Source organism: Lissotriton vulgaris, chromosome 1_1 (genome assembly GCF_964263255.1).
Source record: "Lissotriton vulgaris chromosome 1_1, aLisVul1.2, whole genome shotgun sequence".
NCBI lineage: Eukaryota > Metazoa > Chordata > Amphibia > Caudata > Salamandridae > Lissotriton > Lissotriton vulgaris.
The window spans coordinates 740,798,003-740,819,321 of NC_141685.1; the positions used below are offsets into that span (position 1 = coordinate 740,798,003).

General features: G+C 42.8%; 1 protein-coding gene across 1 annotated transcript in view; it reads right to left on the bottom strand.

The window, feature by feature from the left end:
* Positions 1–8,640: 8,640 nt before the first annotated feature.
* The window catches only part of STX6 (syntaxin 6), a 99,116-nt gene continuing 86,437 nt past the window's right edge, over positions 8,641–21,319 (bottom strand). Inside the window, exons 7-8 of the mRNA XM_086955470.1 lie at positions 11,777–11,871; positions 8,641–11,508 (exon numbers count right to left, since the gene is read on the bottom strand). Of these exons, the coding sequence (XP_086811596.1) occupies positions 11,432–11,508; positions 11,777–11,871 (172 nt within the window). The 3' untranslated portion in view covers positions 8,641–11,431. The remainder of the gene's footprint in view (positions 11,509–11,776; positions 11,872–21,319) is intronic.

Sequence of the window (21,319 nt, forward strand, 5' to 3'; positions counted from 1 at the left end):
CTGGGAGAGTCACGGAATCTGCCATGATTACCATCTGGGAAGGACCTTAAGAACACAATATACCACAAGGGCGTTGCTGCATTTCTTATAAGAAACCTTTCAGCAACCTTCGACATGGTTGACCATGACGCTCTAATCCAAAGATTCCAAGAAGCCGGCATAGAGGATGATGCTGCTCGATTGGATCACATCCTATCTACAAAATATAGAACAAATATCATACATACTGCTCCTTTTTCATCCAAACCCTAAATCATAAAAGCAGGAGTCCCTTAAGAGTCTTCCATCTCACCCATGCTTTTCAGCATCTACAGGAAGTCATTGGCAATGATCAATAAGTTTCAGTTCACCTGCTATAACTACATAGATGACACGTAAATACTTCTTGAACTGAAAAGCCCCAAAAACACAGAAACTCCAAAGTTGTCAATTGTTGTGGATGATATGAAGCCACCTCAAATTGGATACATCTAAAACTGGAATACTGACATGTGGTGATTGAAACAATTATGACCCACTCGGCACTTGGCCTGACAATCTGGGGCCACCGCCTAAAGTATTCAAAGAGGTAAGAAACCTTGGAAATACCATGGACTCCAAGCTAACAATGACTGCAAAAGTGGACAATGTAGCTTGGTCAAGCTTTATTACAATGAAAACTCCAACACATCTTCCCCCCACCTAGGATTCTACACCAGGTCCAAGCCACCATCTCTCTTTTACTATTTTAACTTCACCATGCGAATGGCTTATACCTCGGATAACCTCTATCAACTATGAAAATACTCCAAAGATTTTAGAACTCTGCTGCCAGACTACTGCTACATATAAAGCCAGTAGCGCACATCTCTGCCTTCAGGGCCCTACGTTGGTTACCAGTTGTCAGAAGATCCACCTTCAAACTGCTCTGTATCAGCCACAAAGCAACACAAGACAATAGAACACTTTTAATCAGGAATAAAATCACCAAAGACATACTACAAAGGAACCTTCACTTCAGACAGGCTCCCGCCTCAAAATCCCAGCCTACAAGAACAAACCATGGGTGGAACATCCTTCTCTGACCGAACTATGAAATTCATTATCCCACTAACAAAAGATCCACGGAAAACTATCTAACCTTAAAAAAATTACTCAAGAATTGGCACTTCCCCACACGACTGCTACACTGAAAATACAACGTACAGCAACAGTATTCACACAAGACTAAACAATACATAAAATAACTTATTTAATCGGAAAAAATATTTTAAAAACAAATCTTTTTACTCATATTCTATATATCCAAATGTTGTTGTACTCATATCCATTCGTCCGTCAATATGAGTTGCATCAAATATATAACTACGTACTTATATAGTAAATGTGTTAATGAGTCTCCACATATCATCCCTATATCTCTCCGAGTATGTAACTATGAAACTAGTAAACATACCTGTGAGTATGTAACAATATTTTTTAAAGATAAAAAAACACCAAACTTGCATGTTTGACCATCTAAATATTATTCCATATACATGCATGTAGATATATTGGGATCAACTCAAGGTATATAAAATATTACCAATTGTACTGTGTGTATGTAAACATATATGATTATACTTGTAAGTTTTGATATGTGCATTTCTCTATACAAATGTTTATATTACTTATGGTTGAAAAAAACTAAGTAAAAATAATATATTGTATGCTTAACATGTATATAGGTCATTGCTTACATAGCATATAAGTATTTGACTGTATGCCATGGATTTGTGTTTTATTATGATAATATATATATCACAAGATATAAACATGATTATACAGAGGTATGTGTAAATGTTCCATCTTTACACTCAACACAAAAAAATATACATCTTATAGCCAGCTAAAATGTGAATGCCTCAGCCTTTAAATAATAATACAAACTCATACGTATGTGTGTGCTTATAAATTACGATTATCTTCAGTAATACATAAAAACTGTGTAGGTATAATATATTAATGTGTGTGTATAAATTACGACTATATATTATCATGCCAGGTATGTGTCTATATATTTTTTAATATTTTTGTTACTTACTGGAGGGAAAATATATATTATTTTTATATAAATGTTTAATTTATCCTTTTATATACAAGTTGGTCAATATATAGATAACATACAAGTTGATCAGTGTATGTGTTTGGTTATTTTCCCCATGATACAACATTTTAGTTACAATGTGTAAATATGATTATAGGAAATCCAAGTATAAGTGCTTAACTACTGAAACATTTCGGGGGGAGGGTATTAGTAAACTATTTATAACTGCAAAAGTGTGAATGCTTGAGTCTGTAAGAAATTATACATGCATTACATATGAGTTTTTAGATAGTACAAATGTTTATACTTCTACATTATTTTGCATATGTGTAATATGTTAACATAAGTACGTACACCATTATTGTGTGGGTATGTACCTATATAGTTATATATTTTGCCCCTACTGCAGAGGAAACCAAATACAAAAAAAGCTATAAAACTCTGCCCATACCTCCACTCGAACTCATCTCGAATCACTCACACTACTATGGACTCCTAAATCCCTTTCCAAACGTTTCCCATTCCCAGTAACAATTTACATTTTCTTGCTACTAATCCACCAAAGCCAATATATCCCTTCAAAACTATACACTTATGGCAAAAAGTCTCAAGCAATTACTTAAAACGATTTCTACCCTTAATCCCAAAGAAAAAATAATCTGAATTAGTAACTAAACAACTCTAAAGTTAGGTTAGGGAGTGACGTGCTACTTGCTGAAAAGTACTTCAACGCCTCAACAGTGTTAGAAAGTGCTATATAAATACAATACAATGTGCCCCTTTACTGTGGACAAACGTGTTGGCACGTTTTTCTCTTCCCAGCCTTGTTTGCTTTTAAGTTAGCGGGTTAACTGTACTTTTACAGATCGTTACCGATTATATTTTGTTTGGATTTGCCTTTAATTTCAACACCACAACATTCAGGAACTAAATATGGACACATCAGCTGCACCTGGAATTTGTCACTGACCAGCACTGCGAGAGATTTGACCCATTCAATGAGACTGAACACATAGACAATGAGTCGAAAGTTCAGTAGTATCACAACTGAGTTCCAATCAGCTGATACAGGTTAGGGTGATGCTCGAAGACCCACACTCATATTGTCATGCACCATGAAGAGACAATCACCCTATGACACTTCATCCTCAGATGGGTTCGCTGGGAGGTCGGCTGACCCCATTCTCTGCCAAAGAAACAGAACCGCAGGAAACCCCATATGCCAAGAGACCACAAGCATTATACTGTGCAAGGTCAGTCCACAAAACCCCACACAAAAACATAATTGAGAGATAAATAAAAGTTAACCAAGAGGGTCAAGTAACAGAGTCAATTAACTAGCAAACATTGCCATTTAACAACTATATAAAATAATATAACATTCAGATCCATGCAACCTCCTTCTAAATCTTCAATTTAATTTTGATTGTTCTGTGGATTGAAGGTACTCTATCCACAAAGTAATTGGCATTGTAGGTAAAAGTTTCAGAGGTACAGTAAAATGCTACCTTTTATCTCAAATTGTTTGTGTGGCAGTTCAAGAGTAACTCCTGTTTTGTGACAGGGAGTGAAAGAAAGGGGGGGGGGAGAGCATGCAACAGACTATAATTATATCTTTAAGTATTGCTAGCGCATAGCCTCACACACAGGTGGTAGAGCATTTAAGAGAATAAATGAAAACTCAAAATCTATAAGGCAATACTTTTAATTGTCATTCAAACATTATTTAATACTGTACATAGATAATAGACATCACTTCATTCAGTTTCAAATGTTAAAAAACCCCTATTTAATAGCACTCTGGGGTACAGATTATAAATAACTGTACTTTCATAAGCGTTTACAAAATCCATTGTGTCCATCAACATGAACACTTCCTTATATCAGTGCCTAATTTGCAGGAAAAGGTATTCAGGGTCACAAGAGCCCAATCAGAAATGAGTTTAATCCACACACCACTGCTCCATGTAGATCTACCTCCTTTCTGAAAACGATATCCCCAGTTCCCACAATGTGCTGTTTCTTCCTGCCAATAAGATAAATGGGTTCAGGGTTTGGGCACGGGGAGTAACAAGACCAGCATTAAGCAAGAATTCTGTGTAAAGACACAGCCAAAGATTAAAGGAATACGAATCTCAGTGGCAAAATGTGGTTACCTGGGACTGTGTGCCATTATATGAGGCCTGAGCAATCACACATTAACTTCAAAGACCATGTATATTTTAATCACTAATACCACATATAACAGAAACTGTTCAGAAGGAATGCCTAATCACACCTTGCACATTTAAGTGTATCGTCCCGGACCTCGAGCTTACAACATAAAACAAGATGCTTTTGTATAAAAGATATATAAAGATATATTGAAGACCAGTCAGTATTCTGGCTGGTCTTCAATATATCTTCTGCTATTGTGCAGTGTGCAGTTCTGCTACATACAGGGTGGGATTGGCTAGGTATCATCATTTTAAAAGCAATCTTTTTTTATTGTGGGTGCTGACCTGGGCATGTGTTAATTGACAACCGTCGATCCAACGGCCACAATACCTACCATCTTCAGATTGTATTTTCCTCTTAGCATGCAGAGTCTGAGCCAACACACTGTCTTAATAAATGAATACATTCTTTCATTTAATAGCCTCCCGCATCAGTGGGATGCGGATGGTCAAATGTAATATTACAAAGGATGCAAGCAGCAAAACGAGTCTGCTGCAGTTAAGAAATGTCTTATTTGCTACATGAATCCATTGTAGATTCCCTTACTCTGCATCAACTTTAAAGCAGTATTACTCCTCTTAGGTGAGAATAGAGATTGTGGCTTTGCAATAGTAGCACCAAGGAAAATAAATAAGTAATGGGTGGAATGAATGAAATCTCAGCCACTGGTAATTACTTGATGAACTGGTCCTACCAGGAAATCAGCCATATGCAAATAACCGTTGGTTCAGCTCCAATATGAACAGTACAGTCTGAAAGTCCAGGTCAGGTCGCCCGCCTCTGAATGGGACCACAATCAACCCCAGACCTGTTTCAGACATCCAGTAGCAAATACGTTACAAGTAATTAGTTGTCCTAATTGTGCTTCGTGCTTTGCTTGAATACCTACACTGTTATGTAGGCATTTCCTAGTGGCAGCCTCGTGCATTAGTAAAGGTAATAAATGAACAAGCAGCAGAGCTGTGAGGCTAGGCTGGTGGTGCACTAGCCATAGAAGTAACAATACAATTACCAACAAATGCAAGAACAACTGTCATCGTCTACATGGAATGGGCTCTGGTGCCCACCCTCCGACTCATTGGTCACTGAGTACTACAAAAGAATGCAACCCCCGATTTATTTACCAAATCATGCTTTGATGATGGGGTTTCTCTCTTGTGATGCATAACCTAAAGGTATTTGACCAGGTCTTCTAGACACCTTTATTCTAGCTATCTAATATGAGTGCTCCTCTAACAATGAGCACTTGGTGTAATCTATCAACTGGTTACAAAGGGTCTGAAAAGACCTTTGAGTGATTAAAAAGAAAAATAAAGGTACATTTAGGTAGGATGGGGGTGCATTCTGAACAGTATCTTGTCTTGTGTACTCCTGAGACATGTTAAAGCAATCACAAGTGCTATTTTAAATGCCAACTCTTTCAGTGGTTATGTATGCTTTGGTTCACAATGGAGTGACAACCTATCTGGACCTCACTTAGGTAACACACCAGAGATAGTGCTCCATGCGATAGAATCGTTCCTTTGAGTGCCTCCCGAAAACAATGTAGTACCACTATTTTGAACAGGGGTATACGCTCGATTTTCTTGATTTATGCTACAGGTGTAGCCAGATCAACTTTAAAGGAAGAGTAGGAAAACTTTGTTTCTACCACATACAGTAACAAAATACTCTCAACTGTTGCAGTTAGAAGTGATTTATGATGCCTTAAACACGACACAAATCTTTTGTTTTGCTGAGTAACACCTAGTTGTGTTAGTCAGACTCTAGAATTAGGACTCAAGTGTGTCCATTGCCTAGCCAATATGCATGGATCCACAAATCTTGTTATATAACTCTTCATACCACACTAATGACATGTCTAAGTGCTATAAACAATATAGATTCGATTACACTATTTAATGGTACTTTATTTAATGGTATAGGGAAGACAAAAAGCGGAGTATTCCTTACAAAGATTCGAACTTCTGGCCTTCAAGTCAACGTCTGCCCTATTTTATACAGCTTAGCTGCTTCAGAGGATATTAGGGATCAAAGTGAGTACACTCCATGCCCTCATCTTACTTGCAAAACCTTCTTGATAGCTCCTTTGTGGAGGAGAGTTTGCACATCCTCTTTTTGAAGCGGTAAGTAGTTGGTCTTTGTTATGCACCTTCTTGATTTGTCATTAGTTGGTTTCGAAATTAATTTCAAGCAGCATCTGGTCTTGTTGGTCTCCCAAATGCACATTTCAAAGGTTATAATGCCCCTTCTATGATGATAAAAGCTTGCCCTAGCCAGAACTGGGGGACCTTGCACATATACATTTGGCTTTTGCTTTTCTGGTACTACCTCTTGGGGAAGAATGCTATCTTTTTTGCAGCATCTTCCATAAATACAACTCGCTTGTGACGTTTCAGGATCTTGTCATGTTGATGGCTGGCCTAACAGTGCGTCTCTTTTGATTACACGTTTTATGTTAGGAGCATAGGCACTGGACCATAACTGGCTCTTGGTCCCCCCCCCCCTTCTTTGTATTGATACAGATGGCTGGCCTGAACCAGATTTGTGATAGCCTGACAAGTGGGCCTTTACTGAGGCATTGCTCTTCTTGAAGATATAGAGCACCTATGAAAACTTCTTCCTTGGTGGAGAGTCTCTCTAGACTTTTCTGTCCATGCCCTTGTTGAGTCTGTATGAGGTGTATCTACTGGCCTAAAAAATTACACGTAAAGGCATATTTAGCACAAGGTCTGTAGTCCGTTTCAAAGCTTAAAACAATTAGTGTTTCACTTCATTTGCTCGGTCTCTTGGGGGTTTGGATCTAGTCAAAACTGGATGTCTACGAGGTGTTGTAGGAAACAAATATTATTCAGGATCACAAAAAACGTTATTGGAACTTCTGGCAAAACTACTTAAAAAAGCCAAAAAGTGGTACAATTCGAGGGACATTATTGTATGATCTCATTAGTCAAAAATCAATGACCTAAAGTAACTTTGATTCAAACTCCAGTCACTGAAAGATTTATGCCACGCGCAGCTTGTGTTCTACCTATGTGCTGTCGAACAAGATGGTGGATGAAAACAATATGAAACTATCTGTGTCCTGAGGGGCACTGTGGGCTTGAACCCAATACTTTGTGACTCATCACATTACAAACATTTGAGATAAACTATACCAATCTGAGCCCAATAGCCAGACCACCAAATTATACACACCTGTGGAATCTGTAACACATTCATCCTGCAAACATTACAAAAAAAGAAAAAAAACGTCTGCAATTTCTTGATACACTACTAAAAAGTGACCATATAATGAAATAAAATAATCAGTTCTGTTTAGCCATTCCTGTAGCAACAACAATATGGAGCTGAGAAACTCCCTGTGGCGGATGTCTGTTTGGGCTTTGAGACCTACTATAGCACCATTAACAGTATGTATAGTTTAATTTCTTTTAAGTAGCATCTTACATTTTAAAAAATGTCTAATCAGTAAACTTTGGAAAGCATTCCTAATGTGCCATGGAGGTTAGTATGGGAAAGGATAATCTTAAAATATTGGGAACCTCTCCATACATGTTTAATAGCATTAACACACTGCAATGCGAACCAGACAGAATTAGATTGAGTTACACTGAGTGTGAAAGCTTGAAGGAATGGCAAGAGTGGGAAATGGAGTAGATGAGATCACATGTAGACTGAATCATATGAAGGACTAGGATGGAACGAACCCAAGATGATCGTGAACTAAAAGTGAACCCAAATGGTCAAATAAAAGAGCAGGGTAAACCAAATATAAAACTGGATCATTCATACATTTAAGGAAAGGTGATAAGTGGTAGTTAACACCATTAGAAGACTGAACATTGCTGGATAGGGCAGGAAGTACAATCATTCCCTATAGAAAAGTCCCCACATTTTCTACGAAAGAGAAGATATGAATTCCAGTCAGCCCATGAGTACAATCCGGTCATTATCCAGCATGTAAATGCTTAAAATAGATCATAATGATCACATACATTCCCTGTCAAACCACAGTTGACCAGCTCCAAAATGACCATTTGCGGTTTCCTCCAGCAGGCACAATGTTGGACCTGCAACTCTCTAAAGGGTATTAGAGAACATTCATACTACATACAAGTAAGAATGTCATATATTCCCTACTGGAACCCTCAAACATACGATTTTGGAACAAGTCATGCACAGGGCTGCCCTCTGCCCATCTCGTCAGCATCTGGGTCAGTATGCTGCTATGGGCTCACAGCATTCCAGTAGTCAACACAAAAGCACACAGGATTAAGGAACAGACAAGAAAGGATGTTGGGAGAGGCAGATTCCAATTTGTGTTATTTGGATATATTAACCTGTCTAATTATCACTGCACAAATGGTCCTGGAGACAAATCAAAATTTTGTATATACTGCACAGAACATATCCTATGCAACTGCACAATATTTTGCTTCCCTCATTCCAGCTATTATCTCTGGACATTGTAAGACATGCATCAGCAAGATCAATGCGGGACAATTCTTGAACATTGGCGCACTGTAATATCACAGACAACTCCCCTACGTAGATTTGGTGAGACGGACAGAACCACACGCACTAAAACAATGTGTTGTAAAGATGGCAGGTTCAAAGGTACACAGCAGAAAATGAAATGCACTGTCTGGAAACAAAATTGTTTGCAGGAACCGAGAGTGAACACCGTCTTCTTCCATGACTTATAGAAAGACATACCCCAGTGGTAGGCAATGCTCCTTGATTTTGCTTGTATTCACGTCACAGGTAGAAGTAATCAAACACAGGAAAAAAGGAAGAGCTTTAGGTCTCAATATATTCCCCATTGTTCTGTTACTAAGCACCTTAAACGACCTATGGCTTTCCAATGAAGTTAGAGCACCTGTCATCAAGGAAAGGAGGCATTTCCAATATGTCATCGAATGGGGAGAGTGCTCAACTTCATGCAGCTGCATCGACAAATGGCCAATAAAAGCTAAGTCAGTATGACATCTATAACCCTGCAGATAATGCCAATATCAGAGGTTCAACAAATGGACATGCCGTTCCTCTCTTTGCTAAAAAGGTGAAAGCGGGATTAGAGAAAAATGGAAAGTGGATGGAGCTTGAAAGGTTTATCAATCCTCCCAAAAAAGGTACGACACATTGCTCATATATCATGAGAAAAGGTAAAGGAAGTGGGAGATAGGCATGCACCTTTACTGCACGAAATAGCAAAAAAAACTCAGTTTTAGTGTGTAGGTCAGAGAAATGTTTGTGTACATGGCACAGGTGTACCAAAATCATGCTGGTAACCAACTTTGTGAAAAGTTAAAACTAGTATTATCACAAAAATGCCTAACTTCACGAGATATCATTTTTCACAGAAAAATTGAATATGGGTGACAGGCCTTAGCCGTCGCAAAAATGTATTTCACTGCCTTCTGTAATACCACATTGGTAGGGTGGTACTAGTACACCTGTAATTTGTAATAACAGGTGGGGATGTAATATTTCACATGTACACTGTTACCCCTCCATTCCTATTTGCACACCTCAAAATAGGCAATGAATCACTAACCGCGCATGCGGTTACCAATTCTGAGGTGTGCAAAAGTGAGCAGTTTGCCCACAAACGTTTAGTCTGGTTTTACCAAACAAACGTTTTGTGGGCAATAGCATGCACTGTGTTAAGTGGAGCAAAAAGTGTTACCCCAAATTGGGCACACACTCCTGTTTGTGCCCGATTAGGTATTTTGGTAACCTTGGCTCTCACTAGATTCCTCTTCTATTTTGGTTATAGGACTTTTTGACATTATCAACTTCATACAAGAAAACCGTTATCACATATGTCAACTTTCGTAATAAGCTAATACTAGTACTTCTTACCTCTGTTGTGGCTTACACTTTTATTAGTATTGCCCCATTCATTTTCTCTCATGATTAGTTTACTATTTAGTGTTCTTGTTAAGTTCATGGGGAGTATGTAGGGCTAGCTTTCCTGAACATGAAAAGCAATCCCACAAAGGAGTTTAGTTTAAAAAGAAGAAACAAATCCTCTGATCGATTAGACAAGAAGAATATAAAAGTAGGTTTTACCTCCACACCTGCGTTGTGTTCAATAGTAACAAGTTTGTTTACTTGTTAAATTTACTTTTGTTCAGTCAATTTACTCAACTTGCCAATACTGGTGAGGATCTAGCAGACTCAACAAAGTAAAATATTGAAATCAAACTGAAAGTTGGGCATCAAATTGTCAATCTATCACAAATGATGAATAGTGGTATGCGCTTAGTTTCTGTAGAGCAGCAGAAACAGCATGCTTTTGAAATGGGTCAGAGAGAAGTATGGGCACGCTTTGTCCCAACAATTTTACTCTGTGGACAAAGTGGGCTATATTTGAAAGTAACATAATTCATTCACCGAGAAAATGGGATTGAGGAGCTTGTAGGGCATGCTGCCAACCAAACATAGGGGCAAGATGTATGCTACCTCATTCACCGGTAGCAGCAGATGAGACACAGAAATACACCCTCCTTAACATAGATCAAGTAACTGCTTTAAGTAAAACAGATTGTGATGTAAAGTTCTTTCATGTCCACTTGGAGATGGTCAGAGCAACTTTGGGTTCAAGGTTTCCTGTGGTAGTATATATTTTTTTGCAGTCTTCATGGAAGGGAAGGTGGCTGGTGGTAATGAAGAGAAGGCATTGTGAAGGCAATTAGTTGTATATTCCCAACTTGAGGTTTGTGAAGAGTAAGGGAGAAAAAGTCTAGTCCATGATTCAGTGCTACAATGTGGTCTAGGACACAAAAGACGATTTGCGAATTATGTGGTTCCTCCCAAGTGTTAATCTGCCCTCCAGTGCTTGGTGCCTTCTCATACTGAGGTTGGTCTCATGGATGAAGACTACTTCGATATAAATGTCTTTAGAATCAGAAAATAGGGGTCTCTAGCTCAGAGACAGCAGGTCCTAACAGTAATGTCCTGGGAAAAAGGGCCACAGTATTCACAGGTCCTGCTGGAGGAAGAAGACGTCTTCCAAGTGGGGTGTGAAAATGTCAGACAACAGCCCTGGGGAAAATACGCTTCAGCAGGTGGCTGTATGCCTGCTCTCTCCCATTAGCAGAGCCATGGATTACACCCTTTTCAACAGTGGTGGGAACTGGTTCACAGTGTGATGAAGAGAATAAGCACAACCAGCAGCACTGCAGCGAGGATCCCAATGGCGCACCACTGTCGCCGATCTGCAAAAGGAGAACAGGAACTGTGATTCACCAGCCAATGCAAGCCAACTAAGAAATCTGGACTCAAATACAGTCTATACTTAAAACTCCAGCACTGCTGCTGTTAGAGATAAAATGCAATTTAAGAAACGAGGTTGGAACAAAAGAACCATCAAGGTTTATAATCGTCACATGTTTAGTAGAGAAACCATTTAACATAATACTCTCAATCCGCAGCCCCAACAGTTATTGTTCAAGCAATAACACATGCCACTATGAAAGTACTTACCACTCGTCATGTGAGAAACTTTCGCCAGCTTCTTCATGACATTGTCTAGGCGAGATTGAGTGCTGTCTATTTCGTGAGTGAAATCATCTAACATTCTGTGATATGAAAGAAAAACAATGAAATGGCAGAAGGAATTAATGTCTTACACAGCTCTCTTTATTATGTGGTCTCTATGCTGATTTTCAGCCTGCATGCACCCCCACTCATACTTTTGCCAGACCCTGCCCATCATAAAGCATTCACACGAGGTAGCGGATGATTACTTCTTTTATCGTGCTGCCATCATGTAGTGTAAACACTATGAATTGCTATGTTCACAAAGAGGCAATAACACTAGTCAACCCCCATGTGCACACACTTTATAAAGGCACTCACCAGCCTTTACTCCCCACTGCTCAATCAAAACGTATGCATGGGAGTAACCGATACAAAGCCGCTGGTTCTCTGTAAGGATGTACCCACCTGAGTGAATTAAAACATTTCAGGAGGGGCGTGCATCCTCAGAGACAAGAGGTCCATTATTGGAGTCTGACACTTTTCAAGCTTGACTTCAAGTTTATTCCACGAGTGCATTAATACTAAGAAGGCGAGAGGTTTGTTGTAAGGTGGACCCTCAGCTTCCCAAACTATAATCCAGAATATACAAAGAGGAGGGTTGACCCAACTCTCTTAAATCCCACCTTGTATTCAGTTATATGCGTGATCTTACAAATATCTTAAGTGAGTGTGTTATCCGCACCCAGGTAAATTAGTGCTCTCGCCACATTTCTTGGATATATTTGTTGGATCCTCTCCCACAGGTGACATCTGTGGCATGCTTTATCTATGGACACACACACATCACCTAATGTGAGTGGGTGGGCTCTATGTGTTTGTAATAGGAGCACTTAGAAGGTAAAAGGCAAGGGATTTTCCGAGTGAGTTAATATTGCCTCACAGATCCTAAAACTATGATTTAGAAAGTGAGGTATTTGATAAGATTAAAAACAACGAGATGTCATAAGGATCTAATTGTCCTTGACATCAAAAGGTCGACATGTTTCAGCGTTGTAACTGCCCCTAGAGGGTCAATCGGCTTTCTTCAAGACAGGTTCTTGCTATGTTAAATCCCTGTGTGGTGTGGTTGAGCTTGCCATACTATTTCATTTCAATCATCACAATTTTAAATGTACAGTCACTTAAATACCCTTAAGACGTTTGCATGTGAACAGTTCAGTTTGATTTTACTTTAGTTTGATATGAGCATTAAAAATATGCGAGTCTAACAGTCTTTTGCCTGCTTCTCAGTCTAGTGTCTCAGCCTCCATCTGCGCAGTTACTGCAGCTGCAGTCCTGACGGGTACAAGACTGAAGTATGAAACATTACCACTCTGGTAGAAACTCTGGAGCGGTAGCAGACACAGGGTGTTAAAGCTGTAGTGTTCGAAGGGCAATATTGAAGCAGTAGCGTTGAAGTAGAAGCACTGTCGTATCTTGATGTTTGTGTTTCCAACTCTGTAGACACAGCTTTAAGGTACACTAAATTATCCAAAACGTCAGCAGCACTGCAGATATGTGCTTGCACGTGTACGTTTTGTCGTGAAGGAGAAAAGAGACTCAAGGTGAAGATAGGCTTGTTTTCTTAAAGTAGGCTACGGAAACATTTTACAAAATATGTGCGCTGATTATCATCTGGGTCTCCAGCAACATTGGCCGTTCACACATGATTTTCAGTGAGACCCTTCTGGTTAGACCATTGAACCTTTAGCATCGCCACATCTAAATCTCGGATCTAGGTTTCCTGTCAATAACTCTTCCAGGGGTTCTAGCACTTCAAAGTCAGTAAGGGTGGTAGGAGTGGAAGGGAATACTTTAACCATAAAAAATACTTTCCAAACTAGAACGTTGCCATTATGTGGAGTTCTGGAAAATATTCTACCGGGAGGCAGTACGCATGCATGCATCAATGATGGTGCCAATGGTCAAGAGAAGATGAATCTACTTTAAGTTACAAACGATGATGTATTAATTTGAATAACAGGAGAGATTTTGGTGAATGTAGATAAATACCATGTCTGCTCTTGCAACTTGTTATATTTTCTCTTTGAAAAACAAAGCTGTAAAACTCAATTCTTCCCAGACCTGGGGTACGGCACTCCCTGCCCCTGTTGCATCCACGGGCTAGACACAGCCTTAGGGTGGGCTACCTGAAGTAAACGGCCAAAGCAGGGTTTCACCATCTTGATTTTTGCTGAAATTGGGACTTATGGGTCAGGTTTATTTCCACTCCGCACATGAAGTGAGCATATAGAGGGCGTAGAGGCCCTAGTGGCAGGTAGCCCATTGGCCACTACCATATGCTCCTCTAAAATCATCACAATTGAATATTTAGGGGTCCCTCCGAAACCAGGTCCTGAGAGTCGACTTCTTGGGACCAAAAGAACAAAGACGACACAGCAAAAACCAAGGACCTACAAAGAAACTGGTGCCAAACCCTGCACTGGTGCCTGCTCCTTAAATATTGCAAAGACCCAACTCATCCTGCAGCTGTATGTCCCTCCCAAAACTGGGAGGTCTACTTGGCACTTCGACAACCATCTAGCATCTCCCTTGGGGTGCAGGAGCCACCCCCATGCATCTGCAGGAACCATCCACACTATGTTGAGCAACACTTCAGGAAGAGGTTTTTGTGGCTCTAGAAGATCAACCCGGTCTCTCTGCCACGTTTTAAGACACTGGACCCTCCAGGAGCTACCCTGCACCAATACCCTCAGTATCGGGGCACTTGTACCAGTCAAGGCTTGTTATTTGTCCAGTCTGACCACCACCTTGGAAGCCTTTCTGCATGCCGAAGGACTTCAGGACAGATGAGAACCACAACCAGAGTGGCTTAGCTGTTTTGTCCCCCCCCCCCCTTACTGCAGATCTACAGAAAACCTTGAGAGCCTCAAACACAAGTGTACAGCCAGCCAAGCACCTCTACACCAGAGGCCCCCCAGCCCAGGTTCACAACTTCTGACTGCGTCCCCCTGGCCCCTGAGCCACTCTTTAGGTTCATCTGACTTGTCCAAAAGTACCCCATTACAGCCTCTTTGTTTCAGGTCCCCATGATTGTAGTGGTGCAGCACCCGAGGCTACCATCCCTGCCAGCACCTCTGCACCCGAACACACCAGGGCAGGTAAAGTGAAACTGCTGGTGGCAATTTGGACCTTGACCCCCTAGCATATTAATTTGCAAAGGCCACCTCTGAACTCCGACTGAAAGTACAGGTGTACTACATGGGTTTTTCCTCCCATAGGCTAACATTGTAGTGTTCGAGGTTAGTGGTTGAAAACCATTCCTCGAGTTATTTTACTGTTTACTTCTAAAATCGATATCTCCAAATGTACTAAAGTTATTCTAAAGATCTTGGTGTCTCAATTCATATTAAAAATCTACTTTAATTTTAGAAATCGGTCTCCGGTTTCTTATTGGGTGTGTGAAACATTGATTGACTGTATGTTTACAACATATGATTAACACTCCACTCTGATAAGCCTTAGATGCTTGACTACAATACCACAAATAGAGCACTTGAGATTATTAAAGTAAGTTCAGTAAACCAAATAAGAGTAGTCTGGACTTTTTGCAGGGTGTGCCCTTACATTGGCACAACTTCATAAAAGGCCAGCTTCCTACACCGGCCACTCGCTGACTTGACCCTCTTTTCCGAGCCCTGAGGTATACACACATGTAAAAACTCTTTGGTTTGGATTCAAATGCGCTGGACATGCTCACGCTGGATTTTAGGTGCAAGGAGTAAGGGTTCAGAGGCTGCTCGAGGTGATCCACAAAATTTAAGCTCTCCCCTTTATATCTAATCTGCCATATTACCTCTTGGAAGAAGTGCACCACAGTCATGCTTGATGCGCTGCACAAAGAGACCACAGAAGTGGTGCCTATAGAACAAAGGGACACAATTCGACTCCATTTACTTCTTTAACCTGTAGAAGGAAGAGGTAGCAGGCATGTGCTGGACCTCTAGTTCCTGAAGAACAAGTTACTTACCTACATATATCTGTTAGAGTCAATATCTAGCCGCACATTCCTTACTTTTATATTTCCCCAGGCTTCAGACTGGATCCTGAAGATTTTTCCGGAAGCAGTATCCCAGCGCGCTGGAAGTGACGTCCACGTTTCCTATATAGACGCCACATCGGAGCACTGACGGGTGTTACTTTTCACGACTTGCCACACTTGACGCATAGAGCAATGAAGGGCACTGACACTGGTTTGATGTGTCCTAACGAGGGATTGAAAAGGATTGGCCCTGACCCTAGAAATCGGTCCGCAGGGCAGGGAGGAATCTGCGGCTAAATATTGTCTCGGTAAGGCGTTACCGAAGGCAAGTAACTTGTGCATCTAATGGGACAGATAACTCAGATTCCTTACCTTTGAATAGATACCAGAGCAAGATCATCCCCCGAGGAGGGTCTGCGGACAAATCTAGTCTAAGAAGTCCTGCAGGACCGAACAGGCGATGTGCCCGTCCCTGTGGACCGGACTGTCCAGGCAGTAATGCTTGGTAAACTTGTGCAGGGGATGCCCACTTTGCAGCCTGACAAATGTCCTGGACTGGACCCCCCAAGTTGCAGCCTGACATATGTCCTGGACTGGACCTCCAAGGGTTAACGCAGTAGTCGCAGTCTTAAATCGGAAGGAATACACTCTTAAGTCTTCAGGAGGCTGCTTCTTTGCCAGTATGTAGCAGATCTTGATGCAGAGACAGACTCATCTAGCGATGGTCCGTTCTGCACTGCCCAACTTTTCTTTGCACTACCATACCCCATGAAGAGATGGTCGTCAACCTGTAGGTCTCCTGTAGGTAGAACCATGAAGCTCTTTTTGGGTCCAGACAGTGGAGTCACTCTTCTTCTTTAGAGGGATGTGGAGGAGTGCAGAAAGTGGGCAAGTCGACCAATTGGTCTACCTGAAATCTGTTACCACTTCTGGCACGTAAGAGGCGCTAGTGTGAAGCATCAGTTTGTCAGGAAAAACTGATAGGATGGGAGTCTTGGACGATAAAGCCTGCAGCTCACTCGCCCTCCTGCCCAATGTATTTGCCTCAAGAAAGGCTGTTTTGATGGTGACTAGCCTAAGAAGACAATTGTGCAAAGGCTTGAATAGAGCACACATCAGAAATTTAAGAACCAAATTAAGGTCCCACTGATGCATAATGAAAGGGGAAGGTGGGAACATTTGTACAAGACCTTTGAGAAATCTATTTACAACTGGAGATTTAAATATGGAGGGATGATAAGGCAGTTGCAAGAGACCAGACAATGCAAAAAGATACCTTTTCAGAGTGCCCGGGGCAGAGCCCTGCTGGGCAAGGGTCAAAATAAAAAGTAAAATATCAGAATAGGAGGAAGAAAGAGGGTCAATAGACTTTTCTGTACAATATGATATATATATATTATGTCAATACAATCGACATACAACACTGCACATTATACTAAATGTTTAAAAAATGCACCTTGGTTAAATGATATGAATTTAAATACAATGCCCACAATGCAATTTGTGTCACATGTGTATATAATGCAAAAGTGAAGAGGGACTCACTGTCTGAAAATTTGCCGTGAACAAGAACGCTATGTTCGAAACGCGCAGGCGATCACAGGTGTGAAATAAAACGCTGTTAAAAAGTTCCCCGAGTGGAGTGCCATATATATATATATATATATATATATATCCAAAAGCTTCTCCCAACAGAAAGAAAGAGGCCACACCAGGGAAGCACTTGGAGAGAGCTTTAATCTAAAGCACACAGAAACATGGCGAATGCATTTCGGCAAATGCTGCCTTCTTCAGCGCCAGGGTTAGAAGTGGAACCGCAGCCCAAATGCTTGATTTTGAATATCCTGCTGCGTCCTGATGGGTGGATATCTGCCCCGCCCCTCTGCATCTTGAATGGTAACGCCTCCTGTGTGTTGCCCGGTTTATGGCAACTACAGTTCCCAGAATGCCACATTCTGTATCGTGAGGCGTTGCTGTGGCGGAGCGGTCTCTCAAACTCCAACCCCAAAGTTCCTCCGTGCGCCAAATCAAGCTCTCTCCTCCCGTCCCTGTCTGCAGCAACCTCCAAGTCTCCGGAAAGTTATAAGCGGTGAACAGGCAGGAAATCCGCTTGTCCGACGTGTAGTCAGTGACTACCACCCCGCCCCATATTTCTCCGAACCTGAAGGTGGACCAGGGATATCCAGGTGAGTGGAGACAAAAAGTTCCGCCGAAGCAGGTACCAGTAGTCCCAGGTCACTTGATGCTGCAGGGGCCTCTGGCGCGGTACTGGAGAACCACGCAACAATGTCCAAAAGCTTCTCCCAACAGAAAGAAAGAGGCCACACCAGGGAAGCACTTGGAGAGAGCTTTAATCTAAAGCACACAGAAACATGGCGAATGCATTTCGGCAAATGCTGCCTTCTTCAGCGCCAGGGTTAGAAGTGGAACCGCAGCCCAAATGCTTGATTTTGAATATCCTGCTGCGTCCTGATGGGTGGATATCTGCCCCGTCCCTCTGCATCTTGAATGGTAACGCCTCCTGTGTGTTGCCCGGTTTATGGCAACTACAGTTCCCAGAATGCCACATTCTGTATCGTGAGGCGTTGCTGTGGCGGAGCGGTCTCTCAAACTCCAACCCCAAAGTTCCTCCGTGCGCCAAATCAAGCTCTCTCCTCCCGTCCCTGTCTGCAGCAACCTCCAAGTCTCCGGAAAGTTATAAGCGGTGAACAGGCAGGAAATCCGCTTGTCCGACGTGTAGTCAGTGACTACCACCCCGCCCCATATTTCTCCGAACCTGAAGGTGGACCAGGGATATCCAGGTGAGTGGAGACAAAAAGTTCCGCCGAAGCAGGTACCAGTAGACCCAGGTCACTTGATGCTGCAGGGGCCTCTGGCGCGGTACTGGAGAACCAAGCAACAATGTCCTATAATCTTTGTGGAGGGACACCTGGCTGCCAGAATAACATTACAGACTTCGGGAGGAAGGTCGAAGGCTATCAGATGGTGCCGCTCAATCTCCTCGCAAAAAGGCAAAGAGTTGATAGGTTTCAGTGGAGGACCCTCCCCTGCTGCTGCAACAGAAGATCCTCCCAAAGAGGCAACCTGGCAGGAGGATCGATGCTCATGTTCATAAGCACAGGATACCAGACTTTCTATGCCCTGGCAGGGGCCACAATGATGACTTGGACCCGGTCGTTACTGAACTTCTTGAGGACTCTGGGTAGAAGTGGTGTGCACGCAAAGTTGTACAGGAGGCCTGAGCTCCACTTGAGACGAAAAGTGTCTCAGAGCAAGTGCAGCCTTGGAAACTCAAGCGCGCAAAACTGCTAACATTTCTTGTTTTCGGCGAAGACGAACAGATCTAACCAAGGCTCTCCCCACTGTTGAAAGAAACCCTGCGCCACCTTCGGGTGGAGACGCCATTCGTGATCCACTAGGCATCGAAGACCGAGTTCGTCCACCCTGGCATCCAGGGAACCTCCCAGGTGTTGAACCATGAGGGAAATGCCCAACTGTTCCAGCCATGTTGGGCCTCTTGACAAGGGGTCCACAACCTCATCATGCCCTGTTAGCTAAAGTACCACATTGCAGTGGTGTTGTCCGTTAACATCTGTATCAGCCATTCCTTGATGGAGGGTAGAAAGGCTTTCAGCGCCAGTCGGATCGCTCTGAGCTCCAGGAGGTTGGTGTGGAGTCCAGATTCCGACGGAGACCAGAGTCCTTTGATCTCCACCTCTCCCAGGTGGCTGCCCCATCCCAGGAATGACGCATCTGTTACTACTGTGAGATCTACTTGGGGAAGGGAGAGGGGTTTGCCTCTGACCCAATCACGGGTTGTTAGCCACACCTTCAGGTCGTTTGCAGTTCCCTCCAAGATCTGGATCTGAGCAACCAATGGAACTTCAGGTACCACTGCAGAGCCCGCATATGCCATCTGGCATGTGTCACTAGCAGGATGAAGGAGGCTATGAGGCCTAGTGGCCTCAGAGTCTGTCTCACCGAAGTCCAGGATAGAGGATGAAGCATTGAATATCTTGAATATCCTTGACTCTGGAGGATTATCCCGAAACGGCACTGTGTACAGCACAGCTCAGATGAAAGGGAGTGTCTGAGAGGGAGTCGTATGACTTCAGCATGTTGAAAGTAAACCCCAGCGAATGCAGGAGGTACGTCATAGCCTGGAGGTGGGTGAAGACAGTCTGAGGCAAGTGCGCCTTCACCAGCAAATCTTCCAGATAGGGAAAGACTGGCAACCCTGATCTGTGAAGATGAGCTGCGACCACCACCATCACCTTGGTGAATAAATAAGGCACACTGGTAAGGCCAAAAGGAACTGAAAATGCTAGTGGCCTACAGTAAACCGCAGGTAACGCCGATGGGCAGTCTCCTGGGTCCAGGGCAGACAACAGCTGAGCCAATGCAAGCATCTTGAATTTCTCCTTTTTAAAGGAAGTAGTTGAGGGCTCGGAGATCTATGATAGGCCAAAGGCCCTTGTCCTTTTTCATGACCAGAAAGGAGCGGGAACAGCAACCACAGCCTACTTCTGGCACCGGAACCCTCTCTGTGGCTCCCCTGGCCAAGAGAGCCGTGGCTTCCTCCCGGAGCAGGAACAGATGATCCAACGTCAGCCAGTCGTAAGATGGAGGACAGAAGGAAGGGGTAGTCTTGAAGGGAACGGAGTAGCTTCTGCAGACAATCTGCAGAACCCATCTGTCTGATAATGATTGCCACTGGTGGAGGCGATGGTGGATCCTGCATAAACTGGACACCCATGATCTAAAAGGGCACGATTAGGAAGGTTTGGAGGCTGCATCCGCTGGAGTGGTGATTGGGGGTGGGGGGGTCACCTATACTAGACCGCTGGCTACCTGACCCACAAAGAAAGTAGGAACCATGCCCTCGTCCATGCAGAGGTTGGGAAGCTTGTATTCTCGGTGGCTGGGATAAGTGTGGCACAGTTGAGAGGCCCAAGGACTTTGCCGTAGCCCAGGAGTCTTTAAAGCGCTCCATCGTGGAGTCTGCCTTGTCTCCGAAGACACCGGTGCTATTGAAGGGCATGTTCATGAGGGAAACCTGGACATTCCCCGACAAGCCAGATGTTCTCACCCAGACGTGGCATCTGAGGGCCACCGTCGACGAAACCACTCTGCCCACTGAGTCGGTCGTGTCCAAGCCACAGTGTATAGTAAACTGAACTAGCTGCATCTCTCCCGTCTGACTGTGAGAATGGCCTGGCCCTCCTCCGGGACCTAAGGCAGCACTGGCGCAACCGTTTTCCACAGCATGTGGGAATAATGGCCCAATAAGCAGGCGGTGTTCACTGACCACAACGTTAGGCTGGCGGAAGAAAACATTTTCTTTCTCAAGCTGTCCAGCCTCTTGGATTCCCTGTCCTGGGGAGCAGCAAGGTACAAGCCAGGGGAAGTAGAGGCTTGGACCACCAGGCTCTCCAGAGTAGGGTGTTTGGAGAGGAAATTTGGGTCCTCTGGAGCGGGGAGGTGGCGGCAGGCAATTGTCCTGC